Genomic DNA, 20,363 nt, shown 5'->3' with positions numbered 1-20,363 from the left:
TTGAAATAATGAGACTGTAGTTTCTACTCAATGCTACCTTATTCCTGGGTTAGATCTCTGACCTCTTTGTCTGACATACAAACATACATAGGGGTATTTGCCCTGGGCAACTTCCTATCATTCATCATTCATTCAGCGAGTTACACCTAAAACCTACACCCCTCTATCAAATGCATTGTGAGGGGCAGCCGATGCTAAGATAAGTCTGTAGGTCAAGCAAAGCATTAATATTGAATTGATAACAGAACCAAATTTGAACATGAAAATCTTTAATCAATGCATCTTTAAAACGGAGTTCACAGAATATTCCTTCCACCATTGCCTAATAGCAAATGTTGTTTCTGAACTCAATGTGCTCATTGATATACTGCAGGTAAGTACTGCACTGCTGCGGTACTGAAAGTTCTCCCTGCAACAAACCATAAATGGAAAACAAACTGTATAATATGATACAGGTATGGGATTGTTATCCAGAATTCCCAGGACTGGGGTTTTCCGGATAACGGATCTTTCTGTAATTTGGATCTTCATACCTTAAATCTACTAGAAAACTGTGTAAACATTAACCCAAGGATGGTTTTTCTTCCAATAAGAATACATTATATCTTAGTTTGGATCAAATACAAGGTACTCGTTCTCAGCCATGTACTTGTATAAGAATGGTACCTGTTATCCAGAATGCTTGCTTCCTGGATTTTTCCATAATTTGGATCACCATACCTTAACAGGGGAATGTAATAAAAGTCGCAAAGAGCAAAACAATTCGCACCAATAAGACTAAAAATCCACATCTCGCAATGTAATATTGTTCCTTAAACTGTTATTGCATTGCGAATTTTAATTGCGCATTGCGAATTTTAATTGCGCACTCATAAGAAGTGCCTGAAGGTGTCGTAATCATTTGGAGCAAACATAACGACTTTTTCAGTAAGAAGTTTTATTACATTGACTGCGCATTGGCGCAAACTATAAAATTCGCAAACGGTCTTTCACTGTCGGAAGTGGTCGCTAAACAGTTTCCGGGCTCGCAAAAGCTATATTAAATTCGCACAGAGCAAAATTTGTTCGCGCAAAGGCATAACTTTTCGCATTGCGAATAGTTTTTCCGTTAGCGATTTTTATTACATTCCCCCGTAAGTCTAATAAAAAATCATTTAAACATGAAATAAACCCAATAGGAATATTTTGCCTCTAGTAAAGCTTAATTATATCTTAGTTGGGATAAGGCAGAAGGAACTGTTTTATTATTACAGAGAAAAAGGAAATCATTTAAAAAATGTATTATATGGCTAAAATGGAATCTATGGAAGACAGCCTTTTCATAATTCTGGATAATGGGTTTCCAGATAACAGATCCCATCAAAACAAGACACAACTGTGTTAATTAAAGTGCTACAAATGTACAAGGCATGGACCTCCTTCCTCTTGTGTCTCTTAACACGTGGTACTTGTATGTATATATACATATTTATTTATTGCAGTGTTTGTCCCCTGTACATTATTACTGTGTATACCAGTAGTGCTCTATAAATAAAGACAGACATACATCCAAATGCAATTCATTTCAAAGAAACATGCTGTAAATGGTTTGGCTTTGTCCATAAGGTATAATTCAGTACTGTCTGGAACTCTCACTAACAGCTTGCTTTGTAACAGGTTTTGATTTATTTATCTTTAATTCCCACTTTTTTTTAAGGTTCTCAGACTGTACTGTTTGTAAGCCTCTGTCACTCACAAAAGCAGCAGATTGTGGGCCATACTAATAAAGCTGTGTCGGATAAAAAAAAGAGCAATATAACATAGCAGTTAATACTATACAGTATATCTCTTTCACATGGTGTTCTGTGGCGTTAAAGTGTCAGCAGTATTGCTGTTGCCAATAATACTGGAACTGTTCACTTCTAATAAAATAAAAGACAACTAGCTTAAAAAGTGATCATATTTAACCAATGTAAATATGATAAACATGGTAATGGTAGCACTGAATGAGTGAACTATTTTTGTACACAGAACGTCGTACTCTTTTCTTCCACACATTGATTATGGTATTGCTTGGGTGGGACAAGACCAGGCACTGTCAACAGGACCTTTAAGTCAATACTATTCTGGCAGCCCACTATATACTCTCTGAAACATGGACATTGCTTGTATGTTGCAGTCCTGTATGGTTAGCTGGCCATCCACAATGTAAAGGTAATGAAGAAACTGGGAAGGATGGTGCAAAGTCCAAAGCCCATACAAAGTACAGATGCCATCCCAATAGCAGCAGAAAGTAAAATGCTTCTCCGATCTCGAATAATCTTCTTTACTGTCTCACAGAACTGCAAAATAAAAATCAATATGGTCAATTAAGTAAATACATTCAGAGATTCAATAGTCAGGTTCTGGACAGAGACAATCACATTACTGACGCTCTTCGCTCTGGGATTGAAAATATAACTGTTATTGACAAAATTCAGGAAACAAACACACACACAGTCAGACACACTATATAAATAATTAATAACAATAAAGCGGAGATACATCATAATTCACAAATGTACAGCCTGGAAAACTATAAAGGAAAAGTCTGGGGGCAAACACAACTTTGGACTTATATGACTTCTTGGGGCCCATTCACTAAGTTTGAGTGAAGGAATAGAATAAAAAAAACTTTGAATTTCAAATATTTTTTTGGCTACTTTGACCATTGAATGGGCTACTTCGACCTTCGACTACGACTTCGAATGCAACGATTCAAACTAAAAATCGTTCAACTATTTGACCATTCGATAGTCGAAGTACTTACTCTTTAAGAAAAAACTTCGACCCCTAGTTCGCCACCTAAAAGCTACCGAAGTCCATGTTAGGTCCCCATAGGCTTTCCAAGTTTTTTTCTGATCGAAGTATAATCCTTCGATCGATGGATTAAAATCCTTCGAATCGTTCGATTCAAAGGATTTTATCGTTCCATCGAACGATTATTCCTTCGATCAGAAAAAAACTTGGAAAGCCTATGGGGACCTTCCCCATAGGCTAACATGGACTTCGGTAGCTTTTTTTGTGCAAAATCCTTCGACTTCGATATTCAAAGTCGAAGGATTTTAATTCGGCAGTCGAATATCAAGGGTTAATTAACCCTCGATATTCAACCCTTAATACATCTGCCCCCTTGTATGTGTGTGTGTGGTACAGGACTATGGAAAATCTGTTATTTAGTATTTTCAAAGATACAATGGCATGAACACACATTTTTGTCACAGCCAGGCTTATTTTTAAATTATGGGCCCAAGTCATGCAGCTGAGAGTTGCAGAGAGCAAGTGCAGAGGAGCTCTGTATTTAAGAACTAATAATTTGATGCATTAAATACCAGGCTCTCCAGGGCCTTGCGGCCAACTGATGCCCAAGCTTGCACATTATGAATGTTGTTCAACCTAGGGCAAATAGCAGGAGCTGCCCACGACCTCTGTATGCAGAGCTACTAAATACAGACAATGCTCCATACAGATTGACAACCACATTTATTCTAGGAATGTGAAGAGGTACAAAAAGGAGGGCAGGTACAAAACATGGCACTTAAATGAGATCTAAGGGGTGCCAGTGGTGAGTAGGGCCAGGCCCGGACTGGCAATCTGTGGGTTCTGGCAAATGCCAGAGGGGCTGCTGTATGGTTCCATAGAAAGTTACCATATAGTGGGCTGGTAGGGGGCTGTTTGGGCCTCTTTGTACTTGGAATGGCAGGGCCTATTTTCAGTCCAGGCCTGAGTAGGGCGCTATAGACAGGGCTCACTTGGGTGCGCTTATGTTGTGCTTGGACCCAAACCTCAACTTTCAAATCTGGTGTGAGGTGATGAGCTCAGCAAAACCTGGACACTGGTTAGTGCCTTAGTGAATTAGCAGTAAGAGGAGTGATTGTGTGTCTTCCAGGGTATTTGTAAATGAGTATTCTAATGTCCCTGTTTCAGATCAAATTTCAACACCCCATAGTAACCCCACACCCCCCCCCCAGAAAGAAAAAAATATCCTAATTTTAGATGCATATGAATAGTTTTATTATAAAACATCTTCTTTAGTAAATGTGATGTATAAATATCCATAATTATTTGGCAACATTCTGTGTTGTTTGCATGCTACTGTATATTTTGGAATTCGGATACTTCCTAGTTTAAATACTGCAGAGGATCCTATGAAGCATTGGAAATTAGAGGATCGAGCTATCAGTAGCAAAGTCCAAATGACCTAGTCTATTCCTCTTAATTAGAGTTTTAAGCGATGCCAAAGCATTAACTGCTTTGTTTGCTACAACTCCCATGCTTCTCAATATTAACCCTAATTCACATGATTTATGTCATGTCCGATTCCAGAGCTTTAAAAACCTAAACACAGCATGTAAGGACAACAATTAGACTGCTAAAAATGAATCCTAATTCAGTTATTTCAAAGAATATGATGTTTACAGCTAACATTTGTTATTTAAGCAGTAAACATAAGAAAGAAAGAAAGAAAGAAAGAAAGAAAGAAAGAAAGAAAGAAAGAAAGAAAGAAAGAAAGAAAGAAAGAAAGAAAGAGAAAAAGAAAGAAAGACATTTTATTGCACTATTGCAAGGAAGTAACACCTTCATGGCCCCTTAGCAGATAGTGGTCTGGATTTTATGTATCCTGTAACAAATGGAAATGTACAACTATTAAGAGAGTTAGAGGTTATTTACAATAAGTCTCCATTGTTTCAAAGGAAACGAGTATTACCTGCCAGGCTTCACATATCAAGGCAATAAACACAACAACAACCCTGCTTAGCCTATAAACCTCTACTTCTGGAACAAGCAGAACTATTTGAATTCCCATTGAATACCTTTTATCCAACTCATAAAATCCAAACACATTCTGTAAGACAAAGAGTGGAATTAAAAAAAAAAAAAAATAGAAACTTGCTTGTCCGAATAGCATTAACAGAGTGCACCAGAGTTAGAATGAATCCCAATAAAGATTTGCCTGGGTTGACTTTGCTTTTTGTGAGCATCATCTAAACTCTCCTGTTCTTTTATTTCTACTGTCTGATTATTATTTATATATGAGGCATATGTAGTTTTATATTAATAAAAGCTATTGATATAAGGATACATTATAAGTCACAATAGTTAGTATATAAACAGTTGAAGTGCCACAAACTTTTTCATAAATGAGTAAAGAGAATAAAGTGAATAAATATATCAGAACTATGATTTTACCTTGTCGGTCTGAAAGCTGACAGGCATGCCATATCTGCAGTAAGTGACAAAGTGCTCACAGTTGTTCCACAGGAGGCTGTAAGGTGTAGCTCCAACCAGTTTCTCTGCCCTCTGAGCCACTTCTTCATTAGTCAGAGGTTTTGTGTTGAAGCTTCTGTCCATGTGGTTTACTAAGATATTTCCTCCATAGGCAAAATCCTGCACAGAGTCCACTCTAATGCTGGCTATCTTGGCCAGAACGCCCATGATAAGTCTTTTATTTGTTACTACTCTCCTTATTAAACATTGGTCGTCTGACAGAGCTGGAAGAATATCCGGCATCAAATGGGCCACTTTGTTATTCCCTAAATAGATCCCAAAGTGAACAAACAGCGTCCTGGGAACTTGCAGCAAGTCACCTCTCTTAATAAGGGGAACATCGCAAGGCTGCCTGCATTTGCTTTTTTTAGATGATACGCTAAACACTTTCAAATTGGCCAAAATAAAGATTTTTTCAAAAATAAAAACCATAAGTCCTACTAATAGTGATTTCATTGTGCTCACCTTAGAGTTAAAGTACAAGGCTCCACAGTAAAGCTTTGTCTGCAGCTAATCTCTACTTCTTGCTGGCCACATGGGGAGAACCTTTTGACATCACAGTGTAAAGTCAGCGGTGATTGGCTAACATCAAAGTGGGTGGCACTAACACTGCAGTATCTTTGTCATTAAAACTTTCTTTTTTATATATTACCCGTAGCTGTGGATCATGTATTTAATTATAGGTGCCAATTTAGGATGGAATATACCACTTGGTATCTATGGCATATTACTGTGTAATATAATCCTTATTTTGATTTTAAAATTAGACCTATTCTAGTATGTTAGTGTCATATGTAAGAGAGTGTACATGTAATGTGTGAGAGCTCTTACAATAGTTTGTATTTAGTCTATCATTGTATTTGTCTTATTTCTATTTATCTTTCTATATATCTATTTATTTACACAGATATATATATATATATATATATATATATATATATATATATATATATATATATATATATATATATATACACAGAGCATTATCGGCACTCACCACTCCCAAAACATCAGCCGGGTGCTAACCATCAATCCATATCTTAGTTTAGATCAAGTACAAGCTACTGTTTTATTATTACAGAGAAAAAGGAAATCATTTTTAAAAATTTGGATTATTTGGATGAAATCCATGGGAAACGCCCATCCCGTTATTCATAGCTTTCTAGAAAATGGGTTTCGGAATTACAGATCCCATATATATATATATATATATATATATATATATATATATATATATATATATATATATATATATATATATATATATATATATATATATATATATATATAGATATATAGATATATATATAGATATATATATATATAGATATATAGATATATATATATAGATATATATATAGATATATATATATAGATATATATATATATAGATATATAGATATATATATATATATATACATATATACATATATATACACACACACAAATCCTAACAAATACTACTTTACAAATGAAAGAGAGAAACAGACTGATATCTATGTCATAAAACCAGTTTTGCCACTTTAAAGACCTATTTCCTCTAACTGGATATACGGGTTGAATATTTGCAAAAATCTTATACCAGTACACATTCAGTATACCCTAGCCATTCACACGTGCACACACCTGCACACACCTGCACACACACACTCAAACACACGTATGTATAAAACTAATAAGACCATAGTCCAAATCCTAAAATTAATATATAGTCCCTAATGTTCCATTTTTTCTTTGTCTATTATTGTATAGCACTAAAATTAAATTGTTCACAATAAATTGATCAAGGTGGAAAAAAGGGAAAGGTGGAAAAAATATTGATCAGATTATTTAAATTACTGGCATTATGTAAAATATGTATATTATTAAAATGCATTTGTATGTATTATATGTTTCTATCTATCTATTTGTCTATCTATCTAGATATACATGTACGGGATCCGTTATCTCGAAACCTGTATTCCAGAAAACTCCAAATTATGCAATGACCATCTCCCATAGGCTCCATTTTATCGAAATAATCAAAAAAAATTAAATGATTTCCTTTTTCTCTGTAATAATAAAACAGTAGCTTGTACTTGATCCAAACTAAGATATAATGAATCCTTATTGGAAGCAAAACCAGCCTATTTGGTTTTATTTAATGTTTACATGATTTTCGAGTAAACCTAAGGCATGAAGCTCCAAATTAGGGAAAGATACATTATCAGAAAAACAATAGGTCCTGTGCATTTTGGATAACGGGTCCCATACCTGTATATTTATCCCAGCTGACACAGAGTGAGTTTCACTTGTATCACATTCAGCGGCTGACTTTTTTATTTATCTCCCTTATTTTTGCTTTGGTAACTTTTTACCCGTGCACTTGGGTTTTTGTCAATAACTTGCCACCTAAAACCTGGCAGGCTTTAATTTAAAAAATTTTAAACCGCATTTGAACCGCATTTGAATTGCAGAAAATAAAGTGAATGATGCAAAAATATGCTAGTGACATAAAATAACATATTTTTTTACCTTCTTTAACCCAATCTCCTTACATGAAGATTAATAAATAAACTACCCTATTGTACATTGTTTTAAAATTGAGGGATTTTTGTCTCCATACAGGTCCTTAAAGTGTAAGCCTTAGCTAAGCTCAATCTTAGCAGTAGAACAAATCCACTGGTTATTCACATGACTATGGAAATTCTCATGCTTTTGAAGGATTCCTTAGTTAATATAATCCCATAGAGAAGCCTATCACATTTATACCTTACAGTGCAGGGTAAAGTTTTCAGTGTCTATGAATTATTACACAATACTCATAATAATAAAATTGCAGTGTGCAACTAATCACCTGGTAAGGCTGATAGCAAACCGGGCTTTTTGCCCACTGGTGTATTTCAGCCTGTGGGCTAGTGTCCAATATTGGCTCTGCCACCTCCCATTCACTTGAAATATGTGCACTATGGCAGGCAGTGAGGAGAGGGCTGCCTTGCACCCACCAGCTTTGCACCTAGCAGCAGATTTCCAATCCAGCCAGACCCCAGCATATGAAGTCACAAAAACTGACCCCGATCATATCTTAAAAAACTATTCCACCTTGGCCTAAGAAATCTGATTGCCATATGAAAAAGAAACAAAAAAGAAAGAAACTACTACAGGTATGGGACCTGTTATCCAGAATGCTCTGGACCTAGGGTTTCTGGATAACGGATCTTTCTGTAATTTGGGTCTTCATGCCTTAAGTGTACTAGAAATTCATTTAAACATTAAATAAACCCAATAGGCTGGTTTTGCTTCCAATAAGGATTAATTATATCTTAGTTTATACAAGCTACTGTTTTATTATTACAGAGAAAAAGGAAAAATTTGGATTATTTGGATAAAATGGATTCTATGAGAGACAGCCATTCCGTAATTTGGAGCTTTCTGGATATCGGGTTTTCCGGATAAGGAATCCTATACATGTATCTGGAAACATATTATCTAACAAAAATGCAAAGCCTTTTTACATAGTAACCTGTTTGCTGTAGAATAAAACTAGTCCCTTTGACTTGATGAGACCTTAACTAGAAAAACACTTTGTTGATGACACACCAAGCCTACTTTTTTTGTATAACTATTGTTAAGCAGTCTTATTGCATAGTATTCCACGTGAAGGATATACCCAGTTTCCAAGCATTCCAGGTTCTAATTGCAGAAACGAATCCAAGCACGAACAACAACAGCCTATATTCTACTTAAAGCCCTATTTTGCAATGTAAATATATACATATTCATCTCTTTTTTAGAGAGGATCCTCCACTTGTTTAACTCAATCAAGCAGAAAGGCAAAAAAACAGAGCAATCCATTAATCTGCATTTTGACAAAGCTAATCCATTATGCAAATGTTGAAACCCCAGGAACAAAGCTCACAAAAGGGCGGCCCTGTCATGTCAACAAAAGCCCTTAGTCGGTGGCTAATAACATCAGTAGCTCAGAAAAGTCTCTACCAACGGCTTCAACTTCCCAGAGAGTCTTGAAGAAATGATAGATGAGCAGCCACATTCAACTCACCTGAAAAATGACCGAGCCATTTGAGAAAAAGAATGTCTGATGTCTCATCTAATTTTAAGCAGACAGCCATTCTGTCATAACCGTGGGTACGGCCTTTTTATATGCTAATCATTGTGGCGAGGGCATATCCTTGATCTTAGGATAAATCAGCCACTTATCTTTCACACTAGCCTGTCGTTTATAAAGTAACAATTTTATGACCCAATTTCCTGACTTATCATGCGTAGTCTGCAAAGATGAAAAGATACTACAAACTTTTATCTCCTATTTTTTCTGCCTATTAAGGTCAGCCAGTCATCAAATTTAGTGATCCTAATCTATCCTTTTTTATATTTTTATTTGGTAGTGCTTTTGCAAGGATTTTCTCTGAGTAAAGTTGTGTTGCAGATAGACTGTGTTCCGTGTTATATTCTCATGTGCTAGGGATACTGCCTCTTTACCAGTCATTGCTGCTCCTCTGAGACACAAACAGAAAACAGAAGGATATAATTAAGAGCAATACAGTCTATGGACCCCCTCCCCCCCAACAGAGAGAAAAGTCAGATGGAAAAAAAAACTCTAGTGCCCTGAAAATACCTATTTATACAAAAATGTAAGAAGGGTGGTTGCCTGTTATTGGTTAAGCACAGAGTTAAGGTATCCATACAAGCAGATATTTCCCCAATATGCCCACCTAAAGTGGAAGATAGTGGTTTTTAATCTGATTAAAGCCCAAGGGCCAAATGTTCAGATTACAACGATGGGTATGTGAGCAGGCAAAGCAAGGACTGCATCAACTAGCATTCCCTAATCCGATGGGAAAATCAAACCCACCGATCGACATCTGGCCAATTTTCACCCAGATATTGGTCGGGTGTGTCCATTGGAAGTTTCCATATATGGCCAGATAAACTGAACCTGTCTAAAGGGCCAAAATCGGCAGATTAAATCTGGCTGTGTATGGCCACCTTTAGTTGCAATAAGGGGTATGAGTGCAGGTAAAATTCCACATTGCTTTTGCAATAATGGACTATAAAGCACAGCTGCAAATGGGTGTCTTTCTTTAAATTAGGATATTAGACAAGAAGCTGTGAAGCTGTTCCATAAGCATACCGCCCAAAATTCAAATATTAAAAGCAGGATGGTTTAGAACCAATTGAGGTCTGTTCCAACCTAATTATTATTGAGGAGTGCTCACCACCCAGATACACCCTTTTGTAGTGTCAGGTGCTGAACTGGAAGACCCACTCCTGTCGCTGGGTCATAATAATATGCAAAAGATAAAACCAGCAGCAAACTGTGTTGAATAGCAAATGTGCACCAAAAGAAATTTATTAAGCTCACATCATACAAAAAGGCTACCATCTGAAGGTATGCATAGGCTTTGGCTAGACCCACATAGAAAAAAACTGATTTACAGATTATACACCATTATAGAGGCACATTATAATCTGGTTTAGTGAACATTTTTCACTATCACTTAAATCAGAATGTTTTCTGGAGTGCAGCATCAAAGCTGCCATTAGAGACCAGAAGGTCAAATTGTGTTAATTCCAGGGGTTCCTTGCACTGATGGACGTAACTCATTAGAGTAGGCTTAATGGGAGCATTGCTTCTTACTGCAAGATTCTAAGGAGCATGTATAGGTACAAGGACTTTTGTGAATAGTATCAAAGTGAGGTATCAAAGGGTTTGCATCCATTTTAGCACTTTGCCCTTGCACTTATGTTGGTTAATAAGCAGGTCCGGACTGAGAATTAAAATAGGCCCTGCCATTTCAGGTACACAGAGGCCCAAACAGCCCCCACCAGCCCAATAAATAGTGACTTTCTATGGGACCTTATAGCAGCCCCTCTGGCCAGAACCCACAGATTGCCAGTCCGGGCCTGTTAATAAGCCTTAATGATGTTAACCATCCACCTGTTTCTTGATGCAGTGAGACACAGCTGATTGATGCTCTTTTGGTTTATGGAGTCACCAGGGTTATCACCTTTACAAACAACATGGATCAAAATCAAAATACCCTGACTTCACTCCAGGTCACTTTCCATTTACATAAATACATAGTGTGTAAAGTCTTGCACGTGTGATTTGCCTGAGCATACGCCTGTGCAATAATAGCAGGTCCAGTGTTACTCATAATGACAATTTATGGCAGTTGTATTGCTGAAGTCATTGCTGGAGGTAATAGCTAGGGGGTTATTTATCAAAGTACAAATTTATCTCAATATCTCAAATTTATCTCAAATATATCTCAATATTTTCCCGAAAATTTGATTTGCAGTAAAAAAAAAACAGCTTTTCACAATTTTTATGGTTTTTTTCATCCGATTTTTTTTTCGGACTTTTCACCCGAAAAGTTCGGGGTATTGCATGAAACCCAGTGCACATCAAAAAATCATTGGGTCTTCTCCCAACCTCGACAGGTCTGCGATGTAGACTTTTCCATCCTCTGGGTCTAATAAATTCCGAAAAATTTGTGATTTTTTAAAAGTCCAGTTTTATATAAAAAAAAAAATTTCCGTGATTTTTGCATTCGGAGTTTAGTAAATAACCCCCCTAGTGTAATTACAGGGAAATGTAATAAAAGGTGCAACTTTGCCTTGGTGTAGTAACTCTTAGCAACTAGTCAGGTATTTGTTTTTAAACAGTTAGTACTATTGATGATTAGCTGCTATTAGTTCCTAGTCCAGTAGCAAATGCTGTGCCCTTTATTACAGTATCCTCATAGTCTTTAAGTGGAGATGTGCTGGAGGCATGATGGAGAAATTATATGATATCTCAGTTAAAAGCTTGGGAAAAAATATTGTGAGTGGTCCCTTTGCAATTCATACAGAGGAAATTTCTAAAGTGGGCTGAGAATAAAGTGGTGATTGAAGTGTGTTGCTCAGAAAAACACCTTAACAAGCAAGTGCCCCTGCTGATATTATTGTATTTTGTGCACAGCTGTACAAGTAGCCTTTTTGTAACTATTAAGCTGAAATTCTTCATTTATTACCCCATGATTATTTCCCAACTGACACCAGAGTAAAGAAAGTTATTGTGTCTGCATTCTACACTTCGTGTGTGGGAGATAGATGTCTTTCAGCCAGTGAAATATCTGTGTCTGGCCTGTCAGATCATCAGTTCACACGTGGCTTTGTACAACGGCCAAAGACATTTGTTCTCATTGTTGATCTTCGTGCATGGCTTGATAAAAATCACTGATCAGTAGTCAGAAAATAACTTCACAAGAACTGTTTCTGTTTATTGGGTTTCCTTTCATGAAAAGTTTTTCTTTAGCTCATTTATAATGTAGAATGAGTCCAAATGTCCTTCAGCAAGCTCCTTTGACGTGCACCTCAAGTGTTATTAAGACTCTTCACCCCTAATTTCACTTACTGTCGGGCAAAGGCAAATCAAAAACTTGAATTCACAGGCAAGTGACACTATACCCATCATTAACTTTCCTGGAGCGAAGAATAAAGAGAGCTCTGGCAAAATGGTATTCTACAAAACACCATTAACACGTTTATAAAAGCAAATCGGTTTTGTATTATATGAAGAAAGTTGTTCAAACAAAAATGTATTTATATACATATATGATCTATTATGCAGAACACTGGGGTTTTTCTAAAAAGGCATATTTCTGTAATTTAGATCTTCATACCTTAAGTCAACTAACAATAGGAGTGTTTTGCCATCAATATGGATTCATATAGCTTACTAACCATCAAGTACAAGGTACTTTTTTTTATTATTACAGAGAAAAAGGAAATCAAGGTATAGAAAAGTGCACAAAGCTGATACACATTATACTGTTGTTATTTCTTCCCTTAGTAGCACCTAGCACTGTCTGGTAGCTTGTAAAAAGAGCTGTGCCTGACAGCGGGTTGAACCTGCCATATTAGGGGCATATGCAAGTGTCTTCCATACTTTTGGGCTGGCTCCCCTGATCAGCTGCCCTCTGAAAAAAAAACACTTGTGCTGCAGCACGTTGGCATTCGCACATGCAAGGGGCGAGGGCAGGAGTTTAGAAGTTGGGAGGGGGGCCCCCCTGGTAACTGCCTGAAGGGCCCTTCATGTTGAAGTTATTTCTTAATAAAGACTTAGCGATTTTAAAGTTTAATATGTCTTTGCGGTTTTTTTTTTCTAATAAATTTTCTAATAAAAAAAAACTGATGTTACTGATCTTTTAATTGCAAAGTATCTGGGGATTTTTGTAGATACCGTATATACTCGAGTATAAGCCGTCCCGAGTATAAGCCGAGGTACCTAATTTTACCTCCAAAAACTGGGAAAGCTTATTGACTCGAGTATAAGCCGAGGGTGAGAAATACAGCAGCTTCTGGTAAGTTTCAATCAAAAAATTGAGGGTTTCTTCTCCCATTGGAGGTGCCGGAGTCTAGTTTTTGGATGCCAGCGACCATTTTTGGACGCCGGCGAAAATTCTTGGAAACTATTCTTGGACGCTGGCGACTATTCTTGGACGCCGGCGACTATTCTTAGGCGCCGGCGACTATTCTTAGACGCCGCCGACTATTCTTAGACGCCAGCGACCGTTTTTGTGCTTGACCCTAGTATAAGCCAAGGTAGAGTTTTTCAGCATATTTTGGGGGCTGAAAACTCGGCTTATACTCGAGTATATATGGTAAGTTGTCTAATTCTGGGCAGTGTCATTCTGTGGCTCTTAAAGCAAATAAAGTTCTGCACAGTTCTTGCATAAAAAAGTGCATTAACTCAAGGGATGAATATATAATTTTGCCTCTTTATAGGTCCCTGGTAAGGCCTCATCTGGAGTATGCAGTGCAGTTTTGGACTCCACTCCTTAAGAGGGATATAAATGAGCTGGAGAGAGTGCAGAGACGTGCAACTAAATTGGTTAGAGGGATGGAAGACTTCAATTATGAGGGTAGACTGTCAAGGTTGGGGTTGTTTTCTCCATCTTCTATACAAAGCTATTGTGATACTAAAATCTACAAATGGTATATATAGTGTGACAAGCAGGCTGCCTGTACACGCAGTTTTTGGGGTAAATTAGATATGGAAGGCAGGTAAGCGTAGGATCAGGAGCATAAAGACAGGGACATCACATCTTCAGGCAAAAACACAGGTTTATTCAGGCAAATTCTTCCGAACAAAAAGTCATAGGAACACAGTTCATTAGAGTTTCAACACACATTTAAGACTTTTCCCCATTCTGGGGTTCTCACCATATAGGGTGTCTTCCACACTCTCACTAAGCCCTGCTGACTCTCTCCTCCAAAGATATCAGTTCACCAGCCTCTGGCCTATTTCACCTTCTGGCAGCACCTCAGTCACCTAGTCACATCGCCCTCTGCTCCTCGCAGTGTCAGGCAGCACCCCAGCCACTAACACAGACAGGTAACCTTCCTGTTCTATGCTTTGCTTAGAGAGACCTTCATAAGGTTTCTGCTACAATTAAATACCTTTTCCCCAGGACAGTCTTAATGTGGCAAGTGAGATCCAAAATATGAGCTGGACTACTAGAATGGATTGTTGGGCTTGCCTGTTTCTTCCAGAACACTATGGGGCTAACACCAGCGTGACGTCATTTCGTTACTTCGCTGATTTACTAACGGGTGCTGGTGTAAATTCGCTGGCGAAGTGGACCTACTCTAGCGCTACTTCGCACCCTTACGCCAGGCGAAGTTGCGCTATGGCGAAGGGGCGTAACTATGCTAATTCACTAACTTGCGCATTTTACTGAACATTACCTCTTGCGCCAGACTTGCCTACGCCACCTCAGACCAGGTGAAGTGCAAAATAGTAGATAGGGATTGCTTCAAAAAAAGTTTACATTTTTTCTAAGTCCCAAAAAAACGCTGGCGTCAAGGGTGATAGGCTGAAAAAGATCATAAATCTTTTGGGGAGCACCCTCCTTCCCCCCTACATTTCCTAACATATGGCACCTAAACTATACAGTGGGCACATGTGTAGGGCAAAATAACAACTCTATTTTATTTTATGAAGCTTTCCCAGGCTTGTGTAGTGTAATGTATTTGCTACGTCCATTCTACTTTAACTTGGCGCCGTATGCAAATTAGGCATCGCTAACGTAACTTCGCTTTGCTTGACGAATTAACTCTAGTGCAAATTCGCTACCTTTCGCCTACCTGAGCGCAACTTCTGATTTTAGTGAATTAGCGGTGCCCTGACGAAACTTTGCCTGGTGAAGTGCGTCGCTAGCGTATTTTCAGCGGCCAGTCAGAAAACGCATTCAAACAGAGAAACCATTCTCTGTTTAGTAACACCTTCCTTGCAGCTTTTATCTCCTACTGGGGAGAATTTAAAGGCAAAAAGCACCTTTTTCCACATTTCTTTCTGGGCTTCCAAATTAGACTAATATTTTGCTATCTTAATGTCCTTTTATTATTATAAACTAATTGCCGTAATGTAAAAATAGTAATATACAAAACGACATAAGAGAAATTAAAAGGAATTTCACCAATGCAAACTGTTTTCTTGTTACAGAGTGAGCTCAGTTGGCTTATTTTCTAATTTGTGATAGTGCAACATTTTAGAATAGGGATCATTGCAGGATAATATAGAAACACATATGTTCCTACTGGATGTAATCTACAAAAAAATTCATATATTTCAAATAGGAAATTCTATTTTATTTTAGATAAGACCACAAAATACTACACGTATACTGGAAGAGAAAACTCAGATATTCAAGGCAAGAAAATACAATTTCCATACAAATAGTGCATGCCGAGATCAAGCCCATAATCACAGCAATGGTTTTAATAATGTTATATACTTTATGCACAGAAATGGTTATAGTTCATTAATAAAAATGATATAGGCTAGAGGTTACCTGATCAGTCTGAAAGCTCACAGGGACGCCATATCTGCAGTCATTTACAAAATGCTCACAGTTGTCCCACAGGAGGCTATATTCTGTAACGCCAACTAGTTTCTCAGCTCGCTTCACTATTTCATCAGTAGGTAGAGGCTTACTGGTAACTCTGTGATCCATGTGGTTAATTATGATGGTTCCACCGTAGGCGAAATCCTGCACAGAGTCCACTCTAACACTAGCCATTTTAGCAATGACACCCATTATAAGCCTTTTGTTTGTCACAACTTGCTGAATGTGAGACTTGTCTGAAGTAAAAGCCGGAAGAATATCCGGCATTAAATGGGCAACCTTGTTATCTCCCAAATAAATGCCAAAATGAACAAATAGAGTCCTTGGAACTTCCAGAAGGTCACCATTTTTTAAGAGAGACACTTCATAACTGTTGGCATTTTTAGCCTCTTTGGAAGATTCTTGGGCATTCGGTTTAAATGTCATAAAATATAAAATTCTGTCCCAGAATAAAAACAGCAAAGTCAGCACTGGATTTTTCATCTTGGTAGCCAAGTTGGTTGGTGCTTAAATGAAGGCAAACTAAATTATGGGTTTGATTTTAGCATGTGGGATGAGAAAAGTGTATTAAACAGCTAAATCGGATTGCTAAAAGGAAAAAAAATGTAGGAGGCTCTCAGGAAACAAGTTTGCGTTTCCTAAATACTATTAATGAGGAACAAAGGCAACTTTCTGTATGTCACCATACTAATAATCTCTCTCTAACAGATCTCAAAGAATGGGTAGGATTATTGAGGGACAGTTCATGCACTATACTACCAAAACAAACAAAGTGCATACCGTACGACATGGCGCAACAATGCCCCCTTGTATCTAATACTTTATACAGCTTAATCCAGCTTGTTAATGCGGCAGAGCTTTGATCCAAGAAAATTCTCCATGAGGCAAACTGAAAATTGGCACTGTTTACACCATCCTTCTTGCAAGATTAAAGCAAGATTTTCTTTCTTTTTTTCCCTTTTATTTCATGCAAGAATTACAGTGCCATTCATATGTTTACTCACTATTTCTCATGTGAATGACAACACCCTGCATTTTTTAATTTATGTATCTTTTTTTAATTCCCTTATCCTTTCTTAACCTTTAAAACCAGGGTTTATATTATGTGAAATTTAAGGCTAGACATACCATGTGAATAATAATGGTCTATTGATTTCCTTTATACAGGAAGAATTTAGGACAAGCCTGATTCCAAATTATGGCCTCCATTTATAAGGTAATGGATAAAATAATGACGAGTAACCATTTTATTTTAAAAGATGGGGGGGGTCTGCACTGGGTGTTTTATTGAGAATTATGTTTTTAAGAAGCAATACTACACTTAAAATAAAAATCTTTGTGTAGCTTTGGTCTTGAGTCACAGTCAAGATTCGACATTCTGGTTACATGCTGACTCAATATCCACTGATAAGAATTTGTGAAACAAACACACACTCCAGTAGAGAGCAGATTACATTTGGATATAAGGGCAGAGACACACGCTCAGATTTGGGTAGATTAGTCACCCAGTGACAAATCTCCTCTTCATCAAGGCGACAATTCTCCCCGAACTGCCTCCTGCCGGCTAGAATGTAAATTGCCGGCAGGATGGCAATCGGCTTGCTTTGTTTTCCAAAGTTGCCTCACAAGGAATTTGAACTGTTTCAATTCACCAAAAAATTGCCACTTTCCAGCGAAACTCACAAAACGGCGGAAAATCCGTGACATTTTGATGCTGGCCTTAAGGTCTGTGGGCATCCAAATAATGTTGAAGCCCAACTGTTTTGACGCAAGTGACTTTTCCGACGCACGTTTACAATCTTTTGACGCTGGCGAATTTTCGCCCCAGTTTTGCGAATTTATTCGCCGGTGGCAAAAAGGGGAAATTTGCCGCGATTTCGTGCCTGACGAATTTATTCGCCCATCACTAGCCATCTCCCATAGACTCAATTTTAATCAAATAATTAACATTTTTTAAATGATTTCCTTTTATTCTGTAATAATAAAACAGTTTCTACTGCTTTATCCCTACTAAGATATAGTTAAGCTTTACTGTAGGCAAAATATTCCTATTGGGTGTATTTAATGTTTAAATGATTTTTTAGTAGACTTAAGGTATGGTGATCCAAATTATAGAAAACCCCAGGAAGCAAGCTTTCTGGATAACAGGAACCATACTTATACAAGTAAATGGCTAAGAACGAGAAAATGTGTGAAAATTCCTTTGTACAGTACGTATTTTCATGCGATTCCACAATCTAGTGTTCTACCTGTAGGGATTCTTAAAATGCAGGAGGCAAAAACACCATGCGTCATGTGTCAATTTCCAAAGACATGTCATAATGAAATACACAGCAAACTATTGCATTATTTTTAAATTTCTTCTGCACCTCTGTAACACTTGTTTTTTAAAATTATTGTCCCATTTGTTATAAAATAATGCTTAATTTTCTGTCGCTATTTAAATAAATGATAACAATGAAAATAAAATATTGGATGGATATAATTATAAAATATTCATGGATATCTTGTTCTCTAATCCAACCAGAACACCACTAGGTACAGTAAATCAGAACTCACTATGAACCTGAGGCAAAGAGGTGGGTTTGCAATCGAAACATAAAATCAACCTGCAGTCCACATGATTTTGTTTCACTATAAATTACTCCACCCCACATACAGTCTTTGGCTGGTAGTTGTAGTTCAGTATAATCTGGAGTGCATGTTGATAGAATACAGGTAGCTATTAATGCAATGGCCATTTTAAAATGTGACATATTTAAGTTGGACAGGGACAGTTTATTGCCTGCCGGCCTTTGATGTGTTTGTGAACATTGCTTCTTTGGGACAATTAAACTAAAGAGGGGACAAAACTAGGGTTCTGGTTTACAGCGGGAGAGTCTGGCTTTCTTTTGATGCTGTAGTTAATATACCAGACTCCAACTAGAGGTCAGTATAATCATTTTCATCAAGTTGTAAGAAGAATTAGCTTTAGGCAAGCTGTGATTGCAGCCCAGAATCAATAAATATAGTAGTACAGCTCCATGAATGCTTGGCAATGTTTGTAAATCATTTTTAAGGGATGCTGTATTGTATGAGTATGTCATTAATTAGTGCCCAATGTGCTAAATCTATCAGAAAGCAGTAATAGTTTGTCTCTGTTCTGGTTTAAAACAATGTAGCAGAAGTAAACCTCAATGAATAGCAGAAGGCAGGCCTTTACTACATTCAACAGCAATTGCATTTACAAATCAGTTTAAAATCATTGAAACAGCAATTGCATATACAAATCACTTTAAACCCATTGAAAACAAAGTTACCTATAATTATATTTTTTTCCATTAGGCAAAATTTGATTTTTTTTAATAAATTATCTTTCAGCTACTGTCTGGTTGCTAGCATATGTATGTAGGGCCCTAGCAAAAGGACAAGTTTAAATCCCAAACATGAGAGCTACAGAACAAAAATAAAAATAAAGGCAGCTGCAAATCCTCTTTGAATACCACTTTATACCATACTACGGTAAATTAATTTCAATATGGAGTGTTCCTTTGTAGGTGTGTGTATATTTATTTACGCAGCACCCCTTGTATACATGGTTCTGCTGACCCTTTCAGAATATTTCACAAAATGAACTTCTCTTAGAACCAAATGACAATACACATTCCAGTATATTCAGTGGGGCAAATATACATAACCATCAGTATGTGACCACTAAATGAATTTAGGATCAGTGTTGATAATTGAATAAATTCATGGTGTAGGCATATAAGTGTATGGATGAATTGCAGGACATAAGGAACAGCTATAACAAAAAATTATCAGATTGGACTCCAATCAAAAATAAGAATGAAAAAGTAAAGCAATTTCTATGATTGAATGAAAATAGGTATCTAAATAACAGAGTTCCTGTGTAAGGGAAGAGACACATGGGCAGATTCGGGGAGATTTGGCGTCAAATCTCCACTTCTTTGGGGCGACTAATCTCCCCGAACTGCCTCTCCCTGACGTAGCCTTGGATCGCCCAAAGTTGCCTCACGAGGAAATTTCAGGCGACTTTGGAAAACAAATCGCTCCGAGTGCCTATACCGCCGCCGATTTTCATTCTAGCTGTTGGGAAGGCAGGGGAAGGCAGTTCAGGGAGATTAGTTGCCCCAAAGAAGAGGAGACTTTTCGCCAGGGGACTAATCTCCCCGAATCTGC

At 37.3% G+C, this 20,363-nt stretch overlaps 1 protein-coding gene across 2 annotated transcripts; it reads right to left on the bottom strand.

The window, feature by feature from the left end:
- Positions 1 to 1,448: 1,448 nt before the first annotated feature.
- On the bottom strand, positions 1,449 to 16,706 carry lrat.L (lecithin retinol acyltransferase L homeolog). 2 transcript variants are annotated; one of them, XM_041580015.1, is made up of 2 exons: positions 16,128 to 16,706; positions 1,449 to 2,321 (listed from the first exon to the last, which is right to left on the bottom strand). In XM_041580015.1, the coding sequence occupies exons 1-2, from the start codon at positions 16,662 to 16,664 to the stop codon at positions 2,169 to 2,171; spliced, it is 690 nt and encodes a 229-aa protein (XP_041435949.1). In that variant the 5' UTR covers positions 16,665 to 16,706; the 3' UTR covers positions 1,449 to 2,168.
- Positions 16,707 to 20,363: the final 3,657 nt, after the last annotated feature.

Source organism: Xenopus laevis, chromosome 1L (genome assembly GCF_017654675.1).
Source record: "Xenopus laevis strain J_2021 chromosome 1L, Xenopus_laevis_v10.1, whole genome shotgun sequence".
In the NCBI taxonomy this organism is placed as follows: domain Eukaryota; kingdom Metazoa; phylum Chordata; class Amphibia; order Anura; family Pipidae; genus Xenopus; species Xenopus laevis.
Note: the sequence above shows the minus strand (reverse complement) of the source record. Positions and strands in the feature narration are given on the sequence as shown.

Coding starts and splice junctions, on each gene's coding strand:
- lrat.L (XM_041580015.1), bottom strand. CDS start 16,664: ATGAAAAATCCAGTGCTGACTTTGCTGTTTTTATTCTGGGACAGAATT. Junction 2,322..16,127: donor TGAGCTTTCAGACTGATCAG/GTAACCTCTAGC, acceptor TTTATTTTGCAG/TTCTGTGAGACAGTAAAGAA.